The sequence below is a fragment of the Pseudopodoces humilis genome, chromosome 1 (genome assembly GCF_049639895.1).
Source record: "Pseudopodoces humilis isolate 2021_Gansu_Grassland_sample_001 chromosome 1, ASM4963989v1, whole genome shotgun sequence".
NCBI classification, from domain to species: Eukaryota; Metazoa; Chordata; class Aves; order Passeriformes; family Paridae; genus Pseudopodoces; species Pseudopodoces humilis.
In genome coordinates this window covers 151,592,220-151,610,423 of record NC_142200.1, presented here as the reverse complement: position 1 = coordinate 151,610,423, position 18,204 = coordinate 151,592,220, and the positions used below count along the sequence as shown (strand labels likewise).

The 18,204-nt window shown below is 52.1% G+C and overlaps 1 protein-coding gene across 4 annotated transcripts in view; it reads right to left on the bottom strand.

The window, feature by feature from the left end:
- SCAP (SREBF chaperone) overlaps window positions 1-17,978 on the bottom strand; it is a 52,100-nt gene extending 34,122 nt beyond the window's left edge. Inside the window, exons 1-4 of one of the 4 annotated variants that reach the window (XM_014260666.2) lie at window positions 17,779-17,978; window positions 8,216-8,316; window positions 6,597-6,807; window positions 546-675 (exon numbers count right to left, since the gene is read on the bottom strand). In XM_014260666.2, the coding sequence (XP_014116141.2) occupies window positions 546-675; window positions 6,597-6,718 (252 nt within the window). In that variant the 5' untranslated portion in view covers window positions 6,719-6,807; window positions 8,216-8,316; window positions 17,779-17,978. The remainder of the gene's footprint in view (window positions 1-545; window positions 676-6,596; window positions 6,808-8,215; window positions 8,317-17,778) is intronic. The other 3 variants (XM_014260667.2, XM_014260665.2, XM_014260668.2) reach the window with 3 other exon arrangements.
- Window positions 17,979-18,204: the final 226 nt, after the last annotated feature.

The window sequence follows — 18,204 nt, the reverse complement described above, 5'->3', positions numbered from 1 at the left end:
GGCACTGCCAGGGATGCAGGGGCAGCCACAGCTGCTGAGGGCCAGCAGGAGCTGAGGGCCAGCAGGGCTGTGTCCCCTCACTGTGATCCAGCAGGTGCTGAAGGAGCTCAGCAGGGCCGTGTCCCCTCGCTGTGACCCAGCAGGAACTGAAGGAGCTCAGCAGGGCCGTGTCACCTCGCTGTGACCCACAGTGGGTGCTGAGGGCCAGCAGGGCCATGTCCCCTCGCTGTGACCCCCAGCAGGTGCTGAGGGAGCTCAGCAGGGCCGTGTCCCCTCGCTGTGACCCAGCAGGAGCTGAAGGAGCTCAGCAGGGCCGTGTCCCCTCGCTGTGACCCCGCAGGAGCTGAAGGAGCTCAGCAGGGCCGTGTCCCCTCGCTGTGACCCCCAGCAGGAACTGAAGGAGCTCAGCAGGGCCGTGTCCCCTCGCTGTGACCCCACAGTGGGTGCTGAGGGCCAGCAGGGCCGTGTCCCCTCGCTGTGACCCCACAGTGGGTGCTGAGGGCCAGCAGGGCCGTGTCCCCTCGCTGTGACCCCGCAGGACTCACCCAGTCGGGGCGCTCGCCGGGCTCCCCGTGCTGTGGCCCCGCGCCCGGCCCGGGGGGAGCGTAGTCCTTCAGCGGGGTGCTGAACTCCACGGGGCCCGTCCCCGGCAGAGGCAGCTTCAGCAGGGGGTAGCTGGGGGGACACAACCAGAGAGCTCTCTCATTTTGGAGCTTAATGGACTTTTTTAGACAGAAGAGATAGAAAAGTGACCGGGCCCACTTCAGCAAAGCCGAGGTGTGCAGGACAGGAGACCCAGCAGGAGGGCTTTGGCTTTCCCTGGTATCCAAGAGCCTTTCCTCCTTGGAAAGGATTAACTAAAAGTCCAGGGAGAGAAAGAAAATAAGACCTTGCAGGGCCTCTCCTGAATTCCTCCATCCCAGTTAGCTGTGGCAAAAACACTCAGTGAGGCCACGGCTCAGGAACTGCGTATCCCACACCAACCCCACACACTCTGTATATTCCAGTGGCTGCTTCCCTGCCCCAAATTCTTTATGGTCCTCTGCTTTTCCTCATTTAGATTCAAACTGTTTCCAAAACTTAACTCCACTGGTCCTCAAAGCACTTTTAAGAGCAGCAGTGAGACACCAAAACCATGAAATCTTGATTTTCTTGACGCTTTGCCACCACAACCTCTGTTGATCGTAGCTCCTGTCCCACAACAGAGACTTTGAACTATTCAGAAATTGAGAAACTGAGGTTACAGAGAGCTTAGAATGGGGTTTTTAACTCCAAATGTTCTCAAAGGTAGTTAAAAGCAAATCAGAGTTGAACTGGTGGGAAAAGCAAGGCTGCTGACACAGAGAGATCCATTGAGAATCCGGAATTGTCAGCACCAACTGAACTGGAGAACAGAACTTCAGTCTTTTTGTGGCCTTACCATTCCTGATATATTTTCCTTTTTCAGGATGAATTTTGTGGCAGTATTAACACAATAAACAGAAAGGCCTTGGAATTGTTTTCCTGCAAGGCTCTGCCCACTGCATTAGGGATTAGCTTGGATCATCAAAGGCCAGGGAGGAACAAGCAGCATCTAAACATGAGGCTTCAGAGTGAACAGCAAACAGCTGAAAAGGAACAAGGAAATCAGAAGCCAGGCTTGTCAGATTTGCTTTTTATTGGCCTGACAGAAATACATCTAATTTTTAGCATTTATTATTATTTATTCCATCAGCAGGGAAGAGAAAAAGGAATAATAAAATGAAGCATAAGTGATAAACAAAGCAGAGTGTGTTCAACAGATTGTTGAGGAGGAATTGTTTTTTCCTAAATGATTTCAGTGCTGGTGAGTGTGCCCAGAAATGCAGGGAGAACACTGGAGAGTCAGGAAGGTGCTTCTGCAGAGGGATATTCCCTGTGAGTCACCTGTGGGCTGGGAGGAGCCACAACAAGCGTTTTCTGTTGCATTTGAGTAATTCACACTCAGGACTGCTCGGGTTTAATCTGATTTTGGAGTGTTTCCCCCTCTCCGTGGGTGTGTGGTGCCTCTGCCTGGCGGGGCTGGTGCTGTTCCAGTCTCTCCAGGCGGATCTGCCGTTCCCAGCAGGATCCCCAGGGCAGCAGGCTCCTCTGCAGGGCAGGAGGGCCCAGCTCTCCCCCAGGGCCAGCAGAAGGGGGTGGCTGCAGGGGGGATGAGCAGCTCTGGTGTGAGAGCAGAGCAGGGTGGGATTCTCTCTCCAGTCCCAGCCCTGGTGCTCAGCCCAGCATGGAGGGCAGAGGGGCTCTGTGTGATCGTGGGGACCCAGGGGGCGTTGGAAACACGGAATGCTGGAGGGCTCTGGCATGGAAGGGACCGTGAGGATCATCCCCTGCCATGGCAGGGACACCTCCCACCATCCCAGGCTGCTCCAGACCCCATCCAGCCTGGCCTGGGGCACTGCCAGGGAGCCAGGGACAGCCCCAGCTGCTCTGGGTGCTCTGCACTGTGACAGGTCTGGGGCACTGACAGTGCATGGGTGCCCAGAGGGAACAGCCTCGGCTCCAGGGAAGGCATTCCCAGCACTTGGAATGGGCTCTCCTCACATTTCTCTTTGTTAGGGATTTTTTTTTGAGCATCAGGGAAAGAGGAGAACAGGAGAATGGAAAGCACAGACAGAGGAGGGAAGAACAGCAGGACCTGAAATGGCCACAGAGCAGAAGGCAGCAAGCTGCAGCTGAGCAGGAGGAAGAGCCTGGAACAGCTGCCCAGGGGGGCCTGGAGTCTCTGGACACATCCCTGTGTCACCTGCTGCAGCTCACCCTGCCCTGGGGGATCTCCAGAGCCTCCCAGCCCCACCCATCCTGTGACCCTGGGATCTAACAATGACAGGAAAGCTCAAGTTGTTCTGCTTTTGGGAAAGGCTCTTTTCAGATGCTCACTGTGCACCCTGAAACCCCAGAATAAAGGAAACACAGATCCTGTAACCAGCTGGAAGTGGTGAAGTGCAGCAGGAGCTGCATTTCAGCCAGCAGCACGAGGGAGGTGCAGGCAGAAATGCTCACCAAGTACTGGACGTATTTTAAAGAGGGCTCAGGGGGCCAGGAGAGCTCCAGGCTAATCCCTCCCTGCACATTCCCCCTTCCCAGACCCACCAAGAGCTGCAGCAGCCGAGGGTGGAGGGAAGCAGGGAGCTGCCAGGTCTCAGCTAACAGGAAAGGAGCTGATCCATGGAATTAAAATAGCTCCCAGCTCCACTGGCTCGCTGCAGGATGAGCTTTTGGCCGGTGTGCAGCCAAGACAGAGCAGCCTGCAATCCCACTGCTGGGGAGGGAGGCAATCTGGTGACAGGGGCTTGCCAGAGGGCTGGCAAGGCCAGTATCTGGCAGCAACAGCGCCTCTTTAGCCTTGGCAAGTGCATCAACAACCTGTTTCTGAGTAAATGATGGTGGCTTTGGGCTTTGTCCTGCTTCTCCCTGACAGGGCCCCGAAATTCTGCACCAGAAAGGAGATTCCCCTTTCCTGTGCAGCACAGCCTGCTCCCGGTGTCATGGTGAAATCCCAGGGGAGAATGTTCTCTGGGCACCTGGAACGTGAAGAGTCTGACTCAGGTCCTCTGGTTACCACACAAATACTACAAACCTGTGCAGGAGTGATACATTCTCACAGAAATAATTATAAACAAACAAATAAATATGTACACACACACACACCTCCCCAGGGTGGTTCCAGCCACTTCTGCCGTTCTTCAGGAGCAGAGCCTGTGCTCCAGTTAAATAACAAACACCTGTTTAATTGCCCTAAACCTGCTGCAGTGTCACCTGGGTCACCTGCAATCCTGGAACTAAAAGCTGTTCTTCAGAGTGACACTGGCATTTCACATTTACCCCAATGGCCACAATTCCAGGTGTCACCCGTTCCTCTCTGGGCTGGTGTCACACAGGGTTGGTGACACCCTCACTGCTGGGAGAAATGCAGATCCCAACACAGATCCATTCAAGTGGGATGAGGAAAACGTGGAAATTAACTTGGATTTTCAGACTTTAGCACTACAGAGTAAGAATGAGTCACAGGGTTTTTTGCTTTGGGTATTAATTTATCATCAAACCCAGAGATGCTGTCTTGTCTGTCAGTGACATTAAAGGCAGTGTCTGTACAAACCCTTCCAAGAGTAAAGACACCCAAAACAACCAGACCAGACTCTGTGGTGACCTTATTCCCTGCATGGTCACTGCCCTCACCTGCCTGAGGCCAGAACCCCTCACTGTGGACCTTGTGCTTTATTTCTGCTTTTACAAACTGTCTGCAGGCATAAATGGTGGGGTTTGATTGATGTGAGGGAGAGGAAAACCACAAGGACTGAGATCATTTTCTCTGCAGCAGAATTCCACAAGCTCTCCTTGATTCCAGGTGCAGGAGACAGGACTGATCCACCTCCCTCCCTCTGAAGAGCTCAGGATACGAGATCACTCTTGTTTGCTGGAATATCTTTATTAACCATGTTTCAGGCTGAGGAACATGGAACTGGTCAGTGGTGGCCTCAGCAGTGCTGGGGAATGGCTGCACTCCGTGATCTGCAAGGATCAGGATTTCCAATTTGAACAATTCCAGCTGAACAATTCCAGGATTCCCTGCTCTGTGCTGGTCCCAGCCCAGCTGTGCACAGTGCTCAGGGTCCCTGCCCAGCCCTGCTGCACAGAAATGTTTCCTGAATGAGCTTCTGCCTCAATGCTGGCCACTGATTTCTCCCCACCACCTTCTCACTTGTTTTTGCAGAGGGATCTGCCAGTGAAATCCGCCCAGGAGAGAGGAGTGCTTCCAAAGAGCACCAACAGCTCCATTCCCGCAGGAAACGGAGCCAAAGAGCATCCCTGAGCCCTCAGCACACAGCAAAATGAATTCATTCCCAGGAAACAATCCCCTCTCCAGGTGTAGGACCCTGCTCTGGAATAGTTCTGAGCCAATTAGCAAAGCCACTTCCCAAGCCACAGCTAACACCTCGTTATCAGCAGTTAACGCACAGCAGCTCAGAACAGGAACTGAAACACCCCCAAAAATCGATTCTCAACAGGGACCTTCAGCCTCACCCCAGTTTTTTGCCAAGATTCTCCTGCTCTCCAAGGGTGTCACCATATTTTTGCCCCACCTGTCTCTCCCACAGCCAGGACCTGCTTTGTTAAGGATCTTCTGGAACTCACTAAAGAGAACAGACTCCTCACACCTGATGGTGTCTTGGATGGATTTCTGCACCTGGAGGAAACGGTCACTGCAGAAGCCTCAAATGTTGGCACTCAGGAATGCAGAGACTTCCACAAATCCACAGTTACCAAAGACACCTGGTCTGGAGCCTCAGCTCTGAACAGTGACACAAGTCCTGACCCAGTGGGCCGAGGCTCCCAAGCACGAGGAGAGCTGCTGGTGACCCTGATCAGATTTCCTCCTCTCCAGGAAATCCTGAACTTCAGAAGGGAATAAGAATGTTTTGATCCCTCCCAAAACACAAGACTGTGGGTGAACACATCACACTGCATTTGCTGCCTGGGAGAGCTGGAATGAGGAGCCTGAGCCCATGGGAAGCCATTCCCAAGCAGGAATGAGGTGACACACGTGGGACTCTGGTTTGGCTTTGCTGGGTGCAGCTTTCAGGTGAAGAAATGCCACTGGAAAGCTGCACCTGGCAAAGCTGGAGCCCTTGCAATCATATCAAAGACACAGAAATGTAGGAACCACTTGGCCTGGTACAAGCTCCGTGTTGTACAGGACAAGAGACCTGAGAATAAAAGTGTCCCTGAAAGTCACAAAGATTTATGTGGAGCAGTGAAGATCCAGGAGGCAACACCCCCACTGCTGCTCACAACCACACAGGGTTCCAGCCAGGAGAAGCCACCTCAGGTTTTTCATGTGTGAAAATCCTGCCTTTGCCAATGTTTTAACTGAGGTGTGCAAGCAGCCCCTGTCACCACCACAGCTGTGTCTGTGGCAGCAGCTTTTCTAGGGGGAGCAAATCATCACATTGGGTTCATTTTGCCCAAAACAGACAACCCTTTATTTAAAGGGTTTATTTTTAATTTAGAATTTAAAAGAATTAAACCCTCCAAGACAGAATCTGACCGTACACATGTGTGCATGGGCTGGGCACAAAGGCTTGTTCAGCCCCACAGGGCCCTGCTGGAAATGATTCCGAGCTCGTGTGACATTCCTGGGAGTAAAATTATCTCCACCTGCAAACTGGGGATCCAAATGAGAGTCCATAAGGAGAGTGGGGAATTTACTCCCTACTACATGGGTGTGCCAAGGATGAAACAGAAGAGTGAGAAGGGGGAACAGGACAGGCAGGTGTGCAAAGAAAGGTCAACTTTCCTTCTCTCCATTTTTAATTCATGGGTTTGGAGTCCACTACCAGGTGCTTGAAGGTTACTTTCATCTCATTTATTGCTTCACTTCAGTTATTCAATTAGTTCTTACTTATTAAACCAGATGAAGACACTTAATCTCTGTTGTTTCTTTTATCCCACAAAAGGAGATGACAAAACCCGTAAAGCCTAAATAAAGAAAGAACTTGTGGGTGGGCCCAGAAGAGAGAATGTGGCCAAGAACCCCCTCCCCAGCCCCGTGTGACACAAATGGGGGCAGGACTCACCAGCAGGCCAGGATGCAGAGAGCTGTGAAGAGGATGATGGGGATGGGGTAGGAAGCACAGAACAGCCCGTGGCTGTAGAACGCCCGCGAAATCCTCTCGCGCAGCCTTTCAGTCAGGGTCATCCTCGGCCGCCCTCACCTCGAGGCCATCCCGGGGTACAGCAGGGGCAATTCCAGCATGGACAGCCCTGCAGGGAAGGCACTGGCTCCAGCTAGGGAGTGCAGAGGGAGAAAAACAGATAAAGAAAAGGGAGATAAACATTATCAGCTTGTTTTAGAAAGATCGCATCGTTCAGGAAGGAATTGTTCCCTGGCAGGGTGGGCAGGCCCTGGCACAGGGTGCCCAGAGCAGCTGGGGCTGCCCCTTCATCCCTGACAGTGCCCAAGGCCAGGCTGGACACTGGGATCCCACAGCCTGGGATGGTGGAAGGTGTCCCTGCCATGGCAGGGGTGGCACTGGATGATCCTTAAGGTCCTCTGCAGCACAAACCATCCTGGGATTTCTTGGTTCTGTGAAAAGACTGAGCAGATCTCAATCTCGCTGTCAGGACTGGACCATCCCTGTTCCATGAGGAACTCAGGAACAACATGGACATCCTGTGGCAAAAAATACATCAAATGTGGCTCTCTGGCCAGCCTGAGCTGCCAAGAGCTGCTCTGGAGGAGCAACAATTTCTAGTTATTTCAAGGAGGAGAACTTTGTATTTACTCTCTTCACCTGCTATCCAACAGCAGCATTCCCTAAGAAAACACAGAGCAGTCCAAAGCTAGGATCTCTTTATCACTTGGGGGGGGGTGGAATATTAAAATCTGCCATCTTTATTTGCTTTATGCTCTGACAGAGCTCATAAGAGTGAACAGCAGGAACTGTTCCTGCTCCAAGTCATTCCTGCAAACATAAATTATCTAAGCCAAAATAAACCTGCTGATTGTAGGACAAATGTGAAAGGAGGATTTCTTGCCTTTTGCAAGACTGCAAATCCAAGACAAAGTTTGCCTGGCAGCACGAGGGCATCGGGATGTTCCCACCTTGCAGCACCACAAGGGACATTTCTGGTTCACTTCAGGTACAAGAGATGGACACACTTCACAGAATCCCAGGATCACTGAGCTTGGAAAAGCCCTCCAAGTCACTGAGTCCACCCTGTGCCCCATGTCCACCTTGTCCCCAGCCCAGTGCCACATTCCTGGGACACCTCCAGGGATGGGGACTCCACCCTGAGCCCCCTTTCCATGGGGAAATTCCTGCTGCTGCCCACCCTGAGCTCCCCTGAGCCCATTCCCTCTCCTCCTGTCCCTGTCCCTGGCAGCACAGCCCGACCCCACCTGGCTCCAATGTCCTGCCCTCTGACAAAAACAAGGCTGACCAGCAGAAGGAAGAAATGTAGAACTTCATTTTGCAGGAAAAATCAACTCAAACTTGCTACTTTTCCCCAGACAAAAGCTTTTATCTCACTCAACAGTAGTTACATGTTCCAAATCCTTTACATTTCTGTCTGACAGGCTTTACAGCCTTCCCAGGAACCTCCCTGGACACTGAGGGCAGGCAAACACAGCAGAGCCCACTGTGAGCTTAAGAGGATAAAGCAACAAAGGTAGAAAACTTTATAATACAGTCACCTGGGGTTTTAGGTGTACTCAACTCCTCAGCTTTCCAGAAAATGTTCTGAAGCCAGGCCTCAGCATTAGGTGTAATAAACACACAGCTGAGCCAGTGGAGCCTGCAGGAGGGGAAATATAAGGAAAAATCCAAAATAAATCCCCGTTCCACAGTGCTTTCCTTGCACTTCAATACATCCCATAATTTATTGCCTGTATCTGAACCTCCAATGGGAATTTGAACCCAGCATTTTCCATTTACAACCCCAAGCTTGGCAAAGCAGGAACAGACCCGACATGGTCCAAGTCACCTTGGTCACCTGTTCTGCAGATGGAACCTCAGCCCTGCAGCAGCCCCGGGGCACAGGTGGGATCTGAGGGGTTTTCCTGCCTAGGTTGTGTTTAGGGAAGGACAGGGGAGGAATGAATGGGAAAAAAGGAAGAATTTACTGAAAATTTATAAAGGTGACTGGGTTGGTCTGTGCTGCTGCCCAGGGAGCAGCTCAATGTGATGCTCACACACCTGAGGGCCAGGTGGGATGGACAGCAGGAAGGGAGGGGTCCCCAGCAGTAATTCCCCCTCCTGGTGCTGCAAGCACTGCCTCGGATCCATAAATCCATCAATCCCATCAAACCCCTAAATCCATCAATGGGGATCAGAGAAACCTCCTGCCTTCAGAGCAGCCCCAGAACACACGGAGCAGCAGGACTGATGCTGCTGGATACCCCAAATTCCTGCTGTAACCGACACATTTCACCTGGGCTCCAGCTGGGATGGTGAGCCAGGAACGGAGGGTCCCAAGAGGCCTCCTTGGTATCCACGTGCCCCTCGTCCCACAGCCTGCTCACACAGGTTTGGGGGTGCTCCCTGCACCCCTGGGCTGCTCACAGCACACTCACAGCACAAGAGCCATCACCAAACCCGGTTGATGCACGGCCTCCCCTCCAGCTGCAAACAGCTGCCAGCCCTCAAACTCAGCACCACAGACACCCCAGAGACAAGGGAAACCTCAGGTTCCCTGAAACAATGCTGGATCACTCCCAGCCCAGAAAAGCACCTGGATTTTCCTGCCCTCTGCTGGGCCCTGGAGGCGGCTCAGGATGCTGGGAGCGATCACTCCTGGTCCCACCGCCACGGGAGCTCCAAAGCATCCACAAAGGGAGGAGGGGAGGGAGAGAGGCACACGTCTCAGAACCCAAGTCTCCCTCTCAGCAGGCATGGACTGTCCCCCAGCGAGGGCCAGGGAACATTCCTCAGGACTTGAGAGGTGGGAAAACAAGAGCCCCGCTCCAGACAAGGCTCCTTCACAGCAATGCTGCACAATGGGCTCTAACACCGAGGTCCTGCTCTCCCCTCGCATTCCCATGGGAAGAATAACGGGCTTTGTGCTGCCAGAGGACACGGAGGTCACGAGGAACACAACACTTCCTATGGGAAAATCCCAGCCATGCAGCAGCCCCGGGAGGCCGCTGCCTGCAAGGGGTTAATCCCACCACTGCTGTCAGGAACAAGGCTCCGGAACAGCCTCCAAGTCCTAAATGGATTGTCCTTCACAGAAGGGGACCTTTCCATATTCAAAAGGTAGAAAATGACATTGCTGAGTCCACTCCCTCCATTCCAGCTCTGTGGCTACAAGAGTGCTCAAAGTCTGACACGAGTTTTCAGCCAGATTTCCACCCCCAAAATGTGCAAACTTACTTCGTGTTATCTGTTCTGCCTCACTTTACCAGTTTTGCCCTGTTTCTTTTTGCCTGTTTTCCTCCCTGTACAACACTCATTTATAAAAATGCCATTTAAAAATTCAGAGGCTGTCTGGAACAGACCCCATTTCACTCACGTTACGTATTATTAACATCTCTTGAAAACTGAGTTGAGTAACAACGACGACGAAGATTCAGAGAACACTTCAGTAATCTCTGCGTGCCAGATAAAGTTATCTGCTCCCAAAACAGGGGCTGACATTCAAAATCAGCTTTCAGGACATTTTTAAACTTTTCTGCCACAAGAGAAGAACCTCAGTTACACTCCTGCTTTGGAAGTCATTCACTGAAGGTTTCTATCCTTTCTCCCTTCCCAAAATACTCCCACCAGCAGCAGACACCAATTTATTGCTGTGGATGATGAGACAGGATAGGCTGTTCCACATGCAGAGCCATGAAACACAGAAATCTGGGATTTGTGACAAAAAGAGAAAATATCCAGATTTAGAAAAAACATGATTTCAAAGCTCACTCCTCTTGTTGCATGCAGCCAAGGGAAGCTCCCTTGCCCATGAAGAACAAAGATTCCGAACACAAGGAAATGTTTCCCAAGCCCTTCTTCTCCACCACAGAGTTCCTGCCCAAGCCTGTAGGGCTGGGAATGATCCACCACCACAGGCACAGAATCCCAGAACGGCCTGGGTGGGAAGGAATCTTAAGGATCACGCAATTCCAGCAAAGGGGGTGTGATGCACAGAGGGAAAATAACGTCCTGGGATGCCGGTCCTTAATTCCCTGAAGGTGGGACATGACGCGGTGTAAAAAGGGAAACTGTGTGTTAGGAATGAAGAATGGAGCGGAATCAGGATGTAAATCCATCCTCACACGTGCTAAGTGCTACACACAGCACATTCCTGCTCTTCCTCCTCACCCCACAGGGGACACCAGGAGAGCTGGAAAGGTACTGAGAAGCTCGAGGATGTCCAAAGGCAGAGCAGCTTCGGAAGGCTTTTCCAGCTGGAGCAGATTTTATCAGTCAGTGCACACCCCTAGGAAGGCAGGAAAGGGCTGTCTCTTTTATCCCGGGATAACTCAGCATCAAAGCAGCTCCAGAGTGGCAGCTGAAAATAACCAGAGCTAATCCAGGGCAATCTCCCCAGGATGCTGTCCCTGTCACATGGGTCACACAGCCAGCGGATAAATCTCGGGAAGAGCGAGCCACGAGGCACAGCAAAGGCAGGATCCCTGTGGCTCCAGGAGCTGGGATTTTCCCCAGTGCTCCAGCGGTGCTGGCTGCAGTGCCCACCAGGCTGCTGTGGCTCCTGGCCACGCTCAGGGACCAGCCAGGGACCCAGCCCTGGCAAACGTCCTTATGCAACGCATCCCACGTGATCCCTTTGGAATCATCTCCTCCGTTCTGTTTATCGATGCAGCCGCTCCACAAGTGGCTGGGGAATCACTTTCTCCTAAAAACACCAGAGCCTGACGCAACAGCCCGGTGCAGTTACATCTGAGAGCATCCCCACAAAGCCCAGAGGTGCAATGGCAGCGTGCCCCTCTCCTGGCCAGTGCCAGGCACACACACCAGGGACTCCACTGATCCTTCACTCCGGGCCGGGGCACTGTGAAAACAGCTCTTCCCTTTCTACTACAGGTAGTATTTCTACTCATGCCCTTTTCTAATCCTCTCTACCAGACCAGAGTCAACATCTCAGCCCAAGCCTCTTGTTTGGAGTATAAAATAGGCAAAATGCTTTTGGATCATCTGCCTGGACTTGTGCAAAGTCTTGGGGTCCAACAGCAGCAGGACGTGGAGCTGTTGGAGTGAGTCCAGAAGAGAGGGCTGGAGCCCCTCTGGAGCCAGGCTGGGAGAGCTGGGAATGTTCCCCTGGAGAGGAGAAGCTCCAGGGAGAGCTCAGAGCCCCTTGCAGGGCCTGAAGGGGCTCCAGGAGAGCTGGAGAGGGACTGGGGACAAGGGATGGAGGGACAGGACACAGGGAATGGCTCCCAGTGCCAGAGGGCAGGGCTGGATGGGATACTGGGCAGGAATTGTTCCCTGTGAGGGTGGAGAGGCCCTGGAAGGGAAGAAGCTGTGGCTGCTCAATCCTTGAAAGTGCCCAAGGCCAGGCTGGACGTGGCTCGGAGCTGGGCTAGTGGGGGCCGTCCCTGCCCATGGCAGGGAATGGAACAAGATGGGCTTTATGGTCCCATCCACCCCAAACCATGATTCTCCAGTTCTGTATCATTCCTGAAACAGCAGCTTGGTCTGACCTGTGCCATTTCTGAGGTTTCCAGCACTGCTCATACTCTGAACAAGCAACAAAGAGCCCAAGCCACCCTCACTGCCCACCACAGCCCGTGAGTGAGCCAGGCTGCAGCTGAAGCCCTGGGCACACCCAGGACAGCTCTGTGCACCAAGGGCAGCCCTGCCTGCCCTGAAGGATCTCCTCATCCTCCCTCCTCCACTGCTTCGGCCCAGGAAAAGGGACCCAGAGCTCAGGAACAGCTCGGCAGCAGGGACAGGTCAGAGTGACAGCAGGGACACAGCGCTGGACTCCGGGGGCCCTGCCTCATGCTGCTCGCTCAGAGCCTAACGAGCTTTGCTCAAATGCTTCCCAACAGATGTTTATCCAATTTGCTCTGAAGCAGTCGGAGAAATGTCTGCAGGTCCCAGGTGTCAGACAGGGCTTGGTAACGCTTTCCCTGCTATTTAACCCCTTCTGTTCCCCGTGGGCACAGACAGCCCCAGCAGTGGGATTTGGAACCCTGGATTCCATGGAATTGCTGAGGCTGGAAAAGCCTGTGGAGTCCAGGGAGTCCAACGGCTCCCACAGCGCTGCCAAGGCCACCACCACCAATTTTCACACTCAAATTTTCACCTCCCTCTTCCCACATACACAGGAGCTCACCGGGTTCCCTTAATTAGGGATTACACCTCAGCAGTTATCCCCATGCCTGCAGCCGGCTATCTTCACTTGAATCCAGCCTCACCACTGTCCTGCCTCATCACCAGCTCATTTTGAGCCATGCTGAATTGCTCAAACCCTTTTCTTGCTCCTGCTTTATGCACAGTCTGTTCTGCCACCTCAGTGATGAGTGAGACCCCAGAGCCCCCCAGTGCCCCTCTCAGTACACCCAGACCCACTCACAAGCGTGTCACTGCTGCTCTGAATACAATTATTATTTAACCATGATTTTATCCATCAGGGATGAGCACCTCCTCAGGCTTTGGGTTTGTTTTAATTGCACCTACTCAAGATTCTTACTTGGATAAAAATCAAACCTTAGAGGATTCATGACCACAGCTGCTTTTCTGCAGCCAGAAACAGCCCTGGTTATCTTATCCTAGGAAGAGCAAACTCAGTTTGCCAAGGAGTACCTGTGGCAAAGCAGCACCAGCTATTCTGCACTCCTGTACCCTGCCAGGTGCTTTTCAGCCATTTCCCACTTGCTGCAGGATTTTGGGATGACTGCTACTCCCCACTCTCTTTGTCCCACTCTTTCACCCACACCGACTGCTCGCTCTCCTCCGGGCTTTAAAAACATCACCGACTTTCCACGGCTCAAAAGACGCCTCCTAAAGCTTTTCAGGTCTTTTTTAGTCCGTGCTTTGAGCACACAGACAGAAATACCTCCCTGAAATGACAGCTTGCAAAGCTGCTCTTCCTTTTTGTAGCCTGGCACTGCCACCAGTTGCTCACCAAGAGTCAAAAGGTGCTGAACACTCCAGTTTTGGGGATGCCAGACATTAAGCTTTCCTCTCTGTTCTTTCCTTTACCTTCTCGCCATGAGGACATTCCCAGAATAATTGTGAGTCCCCCAATGTCCTCTGACAGTCAGGTTTGACTTTTATCTTAATCCTCCCTTTGTGGCCTTGCTGCTCTTCAAATGAGGAACGGAAACACCTCTGGCTTTGAATAACCCTCACGGCAGGAGTGCTGAAAGCAATGATAAATCAGCACTTCAATGATTTCTGCCCAGCTCCAGCTCTGCTTTTGTCAGGCAAAGTTCACCTGGGAAGCACCAGGAGCCATTCACCATCCCAACAAACCCAGTGGAGATTCATCTTCTTCCTCAGTTACCTTTCAGCCCAGCAAACCAGGATCTGAGCTGAGCACAACTCCTTCCCTGCTTCTTTCTCTAGGGCTGGAGCTCCCCTCCTGCAGAGGACACATTTTCTGGCTCCAGACTCTCCTTCAGAACAGGAATCAGCATCGATGGTTAGTGATCAATATTAGGAAATAAAACCCAAACCAACCAGTTTAATGCAGGCAAACACATTCTGTCTGTGTGGTTTGGTGTTTATTTCTGAAACAGACAAATTCAAAATTCAAATTCGTGTCTGAATACCTGAACTGCACCTTCTCTGAAACTCTTTTCTTAAAGGATGTGCCACGACAGATGCTTCCATGCTTCACTCCAGGGTTTGACAGGGCAGGGACAGGTAAAGAGGACAGAAACACCTTGAGGAGAGCCCAGGATGGGCAAACATGGTCTGTGGAAGGAATTGTAGCTCCTCTCCCAGCCCACTCCAGCCCTGGCTTCTAAAATCACACTTAACACCACAAGTGCAGGGTGAAAGGTTTTTCAGGGATCCTGTGCTAAACTTCATCACGGCAACTTAATGAAAACCACTTCTGAATTTGTGCAGAATTCAGCAAACAGGTTAATTAAGATTATTTAGGTATTTTAGATATTATAAGCATGCTGCAGTGACTCTGCCCAGGGCACCCAGCAATGGGGCTGGAGTGCTGGCAGGAGGCAGCTGAGGGATGGCATTCATGTGGCTCCTAAAGCACCACTGTGGAGACAGACACACACGGCACAGGGAAATCAGCATCATTTTGCTGGCCCCAGGAACAGACAGCAGCTTCCCAAAACCCTTCCCAGGTAAAACACATCCATCCTCCGAGCACAATTCTGTATTTTCCAAACCCAGAGCCCATATGGGGCTCATTTCCCTCCTAGAAGAAAATGCCTCTAAAAACCCCCTCAGAAATATCTTTTGAGTACCATCAAACACCCCTGCAGCAAAGTCCAGCTATCACTGGCAGCAGTTTCCTGACTTGCTGTAATTAGAGCTCGGTCAAACGAAGTTTATCCGTTAGGCACTATCATTTCCCTGAAAAATACGTTGTGGAAACATAAACCAGGAGTCTTCCCATTTCAGAGAGAGGGCTGGGGGTGCTGCACCAGTCAGGTTCCTATTTTAATGAAGGGTTTCCAAAACTTGTGGATTTGGCAGGAAACCAGAAGTGTGCCCTTGGCTCTCTGGGGAACACGTTCCCTTTTCCACACAGACCCAGCCAGAGATCCAGCGGTGTTTCCACTCTGGAATTCTGGAAGCTCTGGCTGTCAGGCATTACCAGGGATCCCCTCACAGGCAGCACGTGAAGGATGGCAACAGGGAGACAAAGCCCAGAATTCTGATCATTTATCCATGAAATCAAAAGCAAACCTTTAGACATAACCCTCAGCAAGTGTCCCCCTGCACAGCTCCCTCAGGAACCACCCCCAAAGCTTTGATCAGGACAGTTTCCAGGGTTCACAAGTCTGCATTCCCAGATCTTTGGGGTTTGTGAAGGGCCCCGAGGGACACAGCACCCGTAAGGTGATGCACCTGCCTGGGATTGGCTTTCCCCAGGTCCTGGGTCACAGCAGAACACCGGGAAAGGCTGAACACACCGACTGCCAGGGCTCCCAGCCTTGAGCAGGAGCCTTGGCCATCTCCAGCAGCACACAGAACTAAACATTTGCCTTTCTAATCATCACCAATTCGGAAGCCAGGCTCAGGAAATCACTGCACTCTTTCTTCCAGATGGAGAAACAACCCCAAAATTCCTCTGTGAGGCAGCAAGTCTGACTTGGACATTGTCTTTGGTAAACAAACCAACTATTATTCCTTTATCACAATGCTCCATACAAGATTAATTCAGATTTAAGAACTGCAACCCTGCTCCCCTCCCCACTGCCCACCACGCTCTCACTCCAGCTGAAATCACTCTTTTCCTGGGAGGAGAACTTTACTTTTTCCCAGTTATGCCAAAGGGCTGTTCTGAGCCACTGGGGCTGGGTCCTCACCTGATGACATGAATTAAAAGATTCTCTCCACGACAACCACCCTCAGTTCCCTGTTCTGGGTATCTTGGATGTGAGCAGTAACAGTCCCAGACACAGAAACAGCAGCTGCACCACCACGGAGCTGCTCAGTGCTCCTTAAGCCTTTCTTTCTCACCTTTAATGCACTGCACAAGGGGGAGAAAGGGATTCAAAGGAAATATAATCACAGATATTAGAGCCAGGGAATGCCTGGAGAGCTGCTCCTCCACCTCCCAAGCTCCTTGTGCCGAGTGCCCCCGGCAGCACAGGGGACTGTGTCCCATCCCCACCCAGAGCTCCCTACAGAGGTCTCTTGGGAGAGGGGAGGAAGGTGCCTGCAGCAGCTGCCTGGCCTGGAAAGGATTCCCAGGACTCAGGATCTGCTGGAAGTGCTGTGCTGCTGCTCCTCACCTACTACATTCCACTACAGGCAGGTAAAGCTATTTTTGTTCCTCGAGCTGTACCTGTTCTACTTTTTAAATTCTCAGCAGAGAGGGAAAAAAAAAAAAAAAAGGAGTTTTTGGTTCATAATGATCCAAACTGACACCAGACAGGCCCAGCAACCCCCTGACTGAAAATAGTGTTGAGTAACTCAGTGAGAGCCTGACTAATTCATTCATCATAGGATTCTGACATTTAAAATACTATTTTAATGCTCCTGAGACAAACCCTGATTGTTCTTGGCTCTTTTGGGATGTTATATCTCAATCATGATTGGAAAAATAAACCATGCCAAGTTGTACCTGGAAACAAGGAGCTGTGTCACACGTTGATCCCGAGGTGTTTTCCCCTCTTCCCAATCCCAGCCAGCTAATCTCCTTTCTGCATTACACAACAGCTCGTGTAATCCCAAATTTACCACCCTAGTCCTGCCCTCACAGCTCTGGTTTCACAGAGAGGGAGCTCACGCCTCATCTCTGCCCCTTGAATGAAAAGAAACTTGGTTTGCCTTTCAACAACCCGGAAAAACACGTGGATGCTGCATTCAGGAAATTCTGGCACTAAGGCCAAAATCTTTCCGGAGTCCTTTCCTCGGGGTTCTCCCAAACACAGCGCCAGAACTGCCTCAGCATTCCAAAAGCTCCTCGCTCGTTATATTAAAGATAATGTAAAGATGTTCATTCTGACTCACATGAGGAAGTCGACTCTCAGATTTTGACCAAATTCCGAAGTTTGGCACGATTCAGGGGGCAAGATAAGTGCTGAGAGCACCACAGCCAGGTGCCAGAGAAGCAGAGCAGCAAATCCGTGTGGTTCTGAAGCGCTCCGTGACCTGTACCAAACCTCACGGAGTACTTCATCCCCTGACCCATCCTTCCCTTTACATATTTCATCCATTTAATCATTTCCCATAAAACATTTTCCCCTGATCCTGCAGCAGACGTGATCAACCCCTTCTCTCCCGTCTCCCTCTTCACTTTGCACCTTTGACTTTGCCCCAAAACTTTCTCCACCCCTGTGGATTCCCGAATATCGAGCAGATTGCAGAGACAGGTGATTATCCCCAGGGATAATCATACAGCACCGAGCCAAGACCCCAGAGAACCACGGCACCCACAAACCCCAGCGAATAAAACACTGCACGTTCCATCGTTCCCTTTAGTTATTCCCTACCAATTCTACCCAGAACAGAGAGAGGGGGGATGTGGGGGCGGGGGGTCCCTGAGGGGAAGGCGCGCGGCCCCGGCCCCACCGTGAGGGGGACTGAGGGGAAACTGAGGCAGGGCAGGGGTGCTGAGGGGTTATTCCCGTACCCGATCGCGCCCGGCCCGCTCCCTTCTCACCTCACCGGGAAGCGGCTCCTTCCTCACCTCCGCCCTTTGACCTCCCGGCAGCCGCGGCTCTCGTGCTTCGTCGTTGAGAGGTTGGGGTTTCGGGCCTTTTCTTCTTTAAGGATTTTTTTTTTTTTTAATGTAGGATGTAGTGGGGTTTATTAGCCTAAACCCGCGTTAATCCCGGCTTTTTCCGCCCGTTCCCGGCCCGGTTTCTCCCACCCCCTCCCGCCCTCCCCCCGCTGCCGCCGCCGGGCCCCGACCGCGCGCGCGCAGCGCCGCACGTCGGCCACACCCCCCGACGGCAGCGTGGCCACGCCCACAGCGCCCAGACCACGCCCCCAAGAGAGCAGTCAGTCCCCACTATGGGCTTGATTTGCATGGCCACGCCCACACCGCTGGAGCTGCGGGTTTATTTGCATAACCACGCCCCTGTCT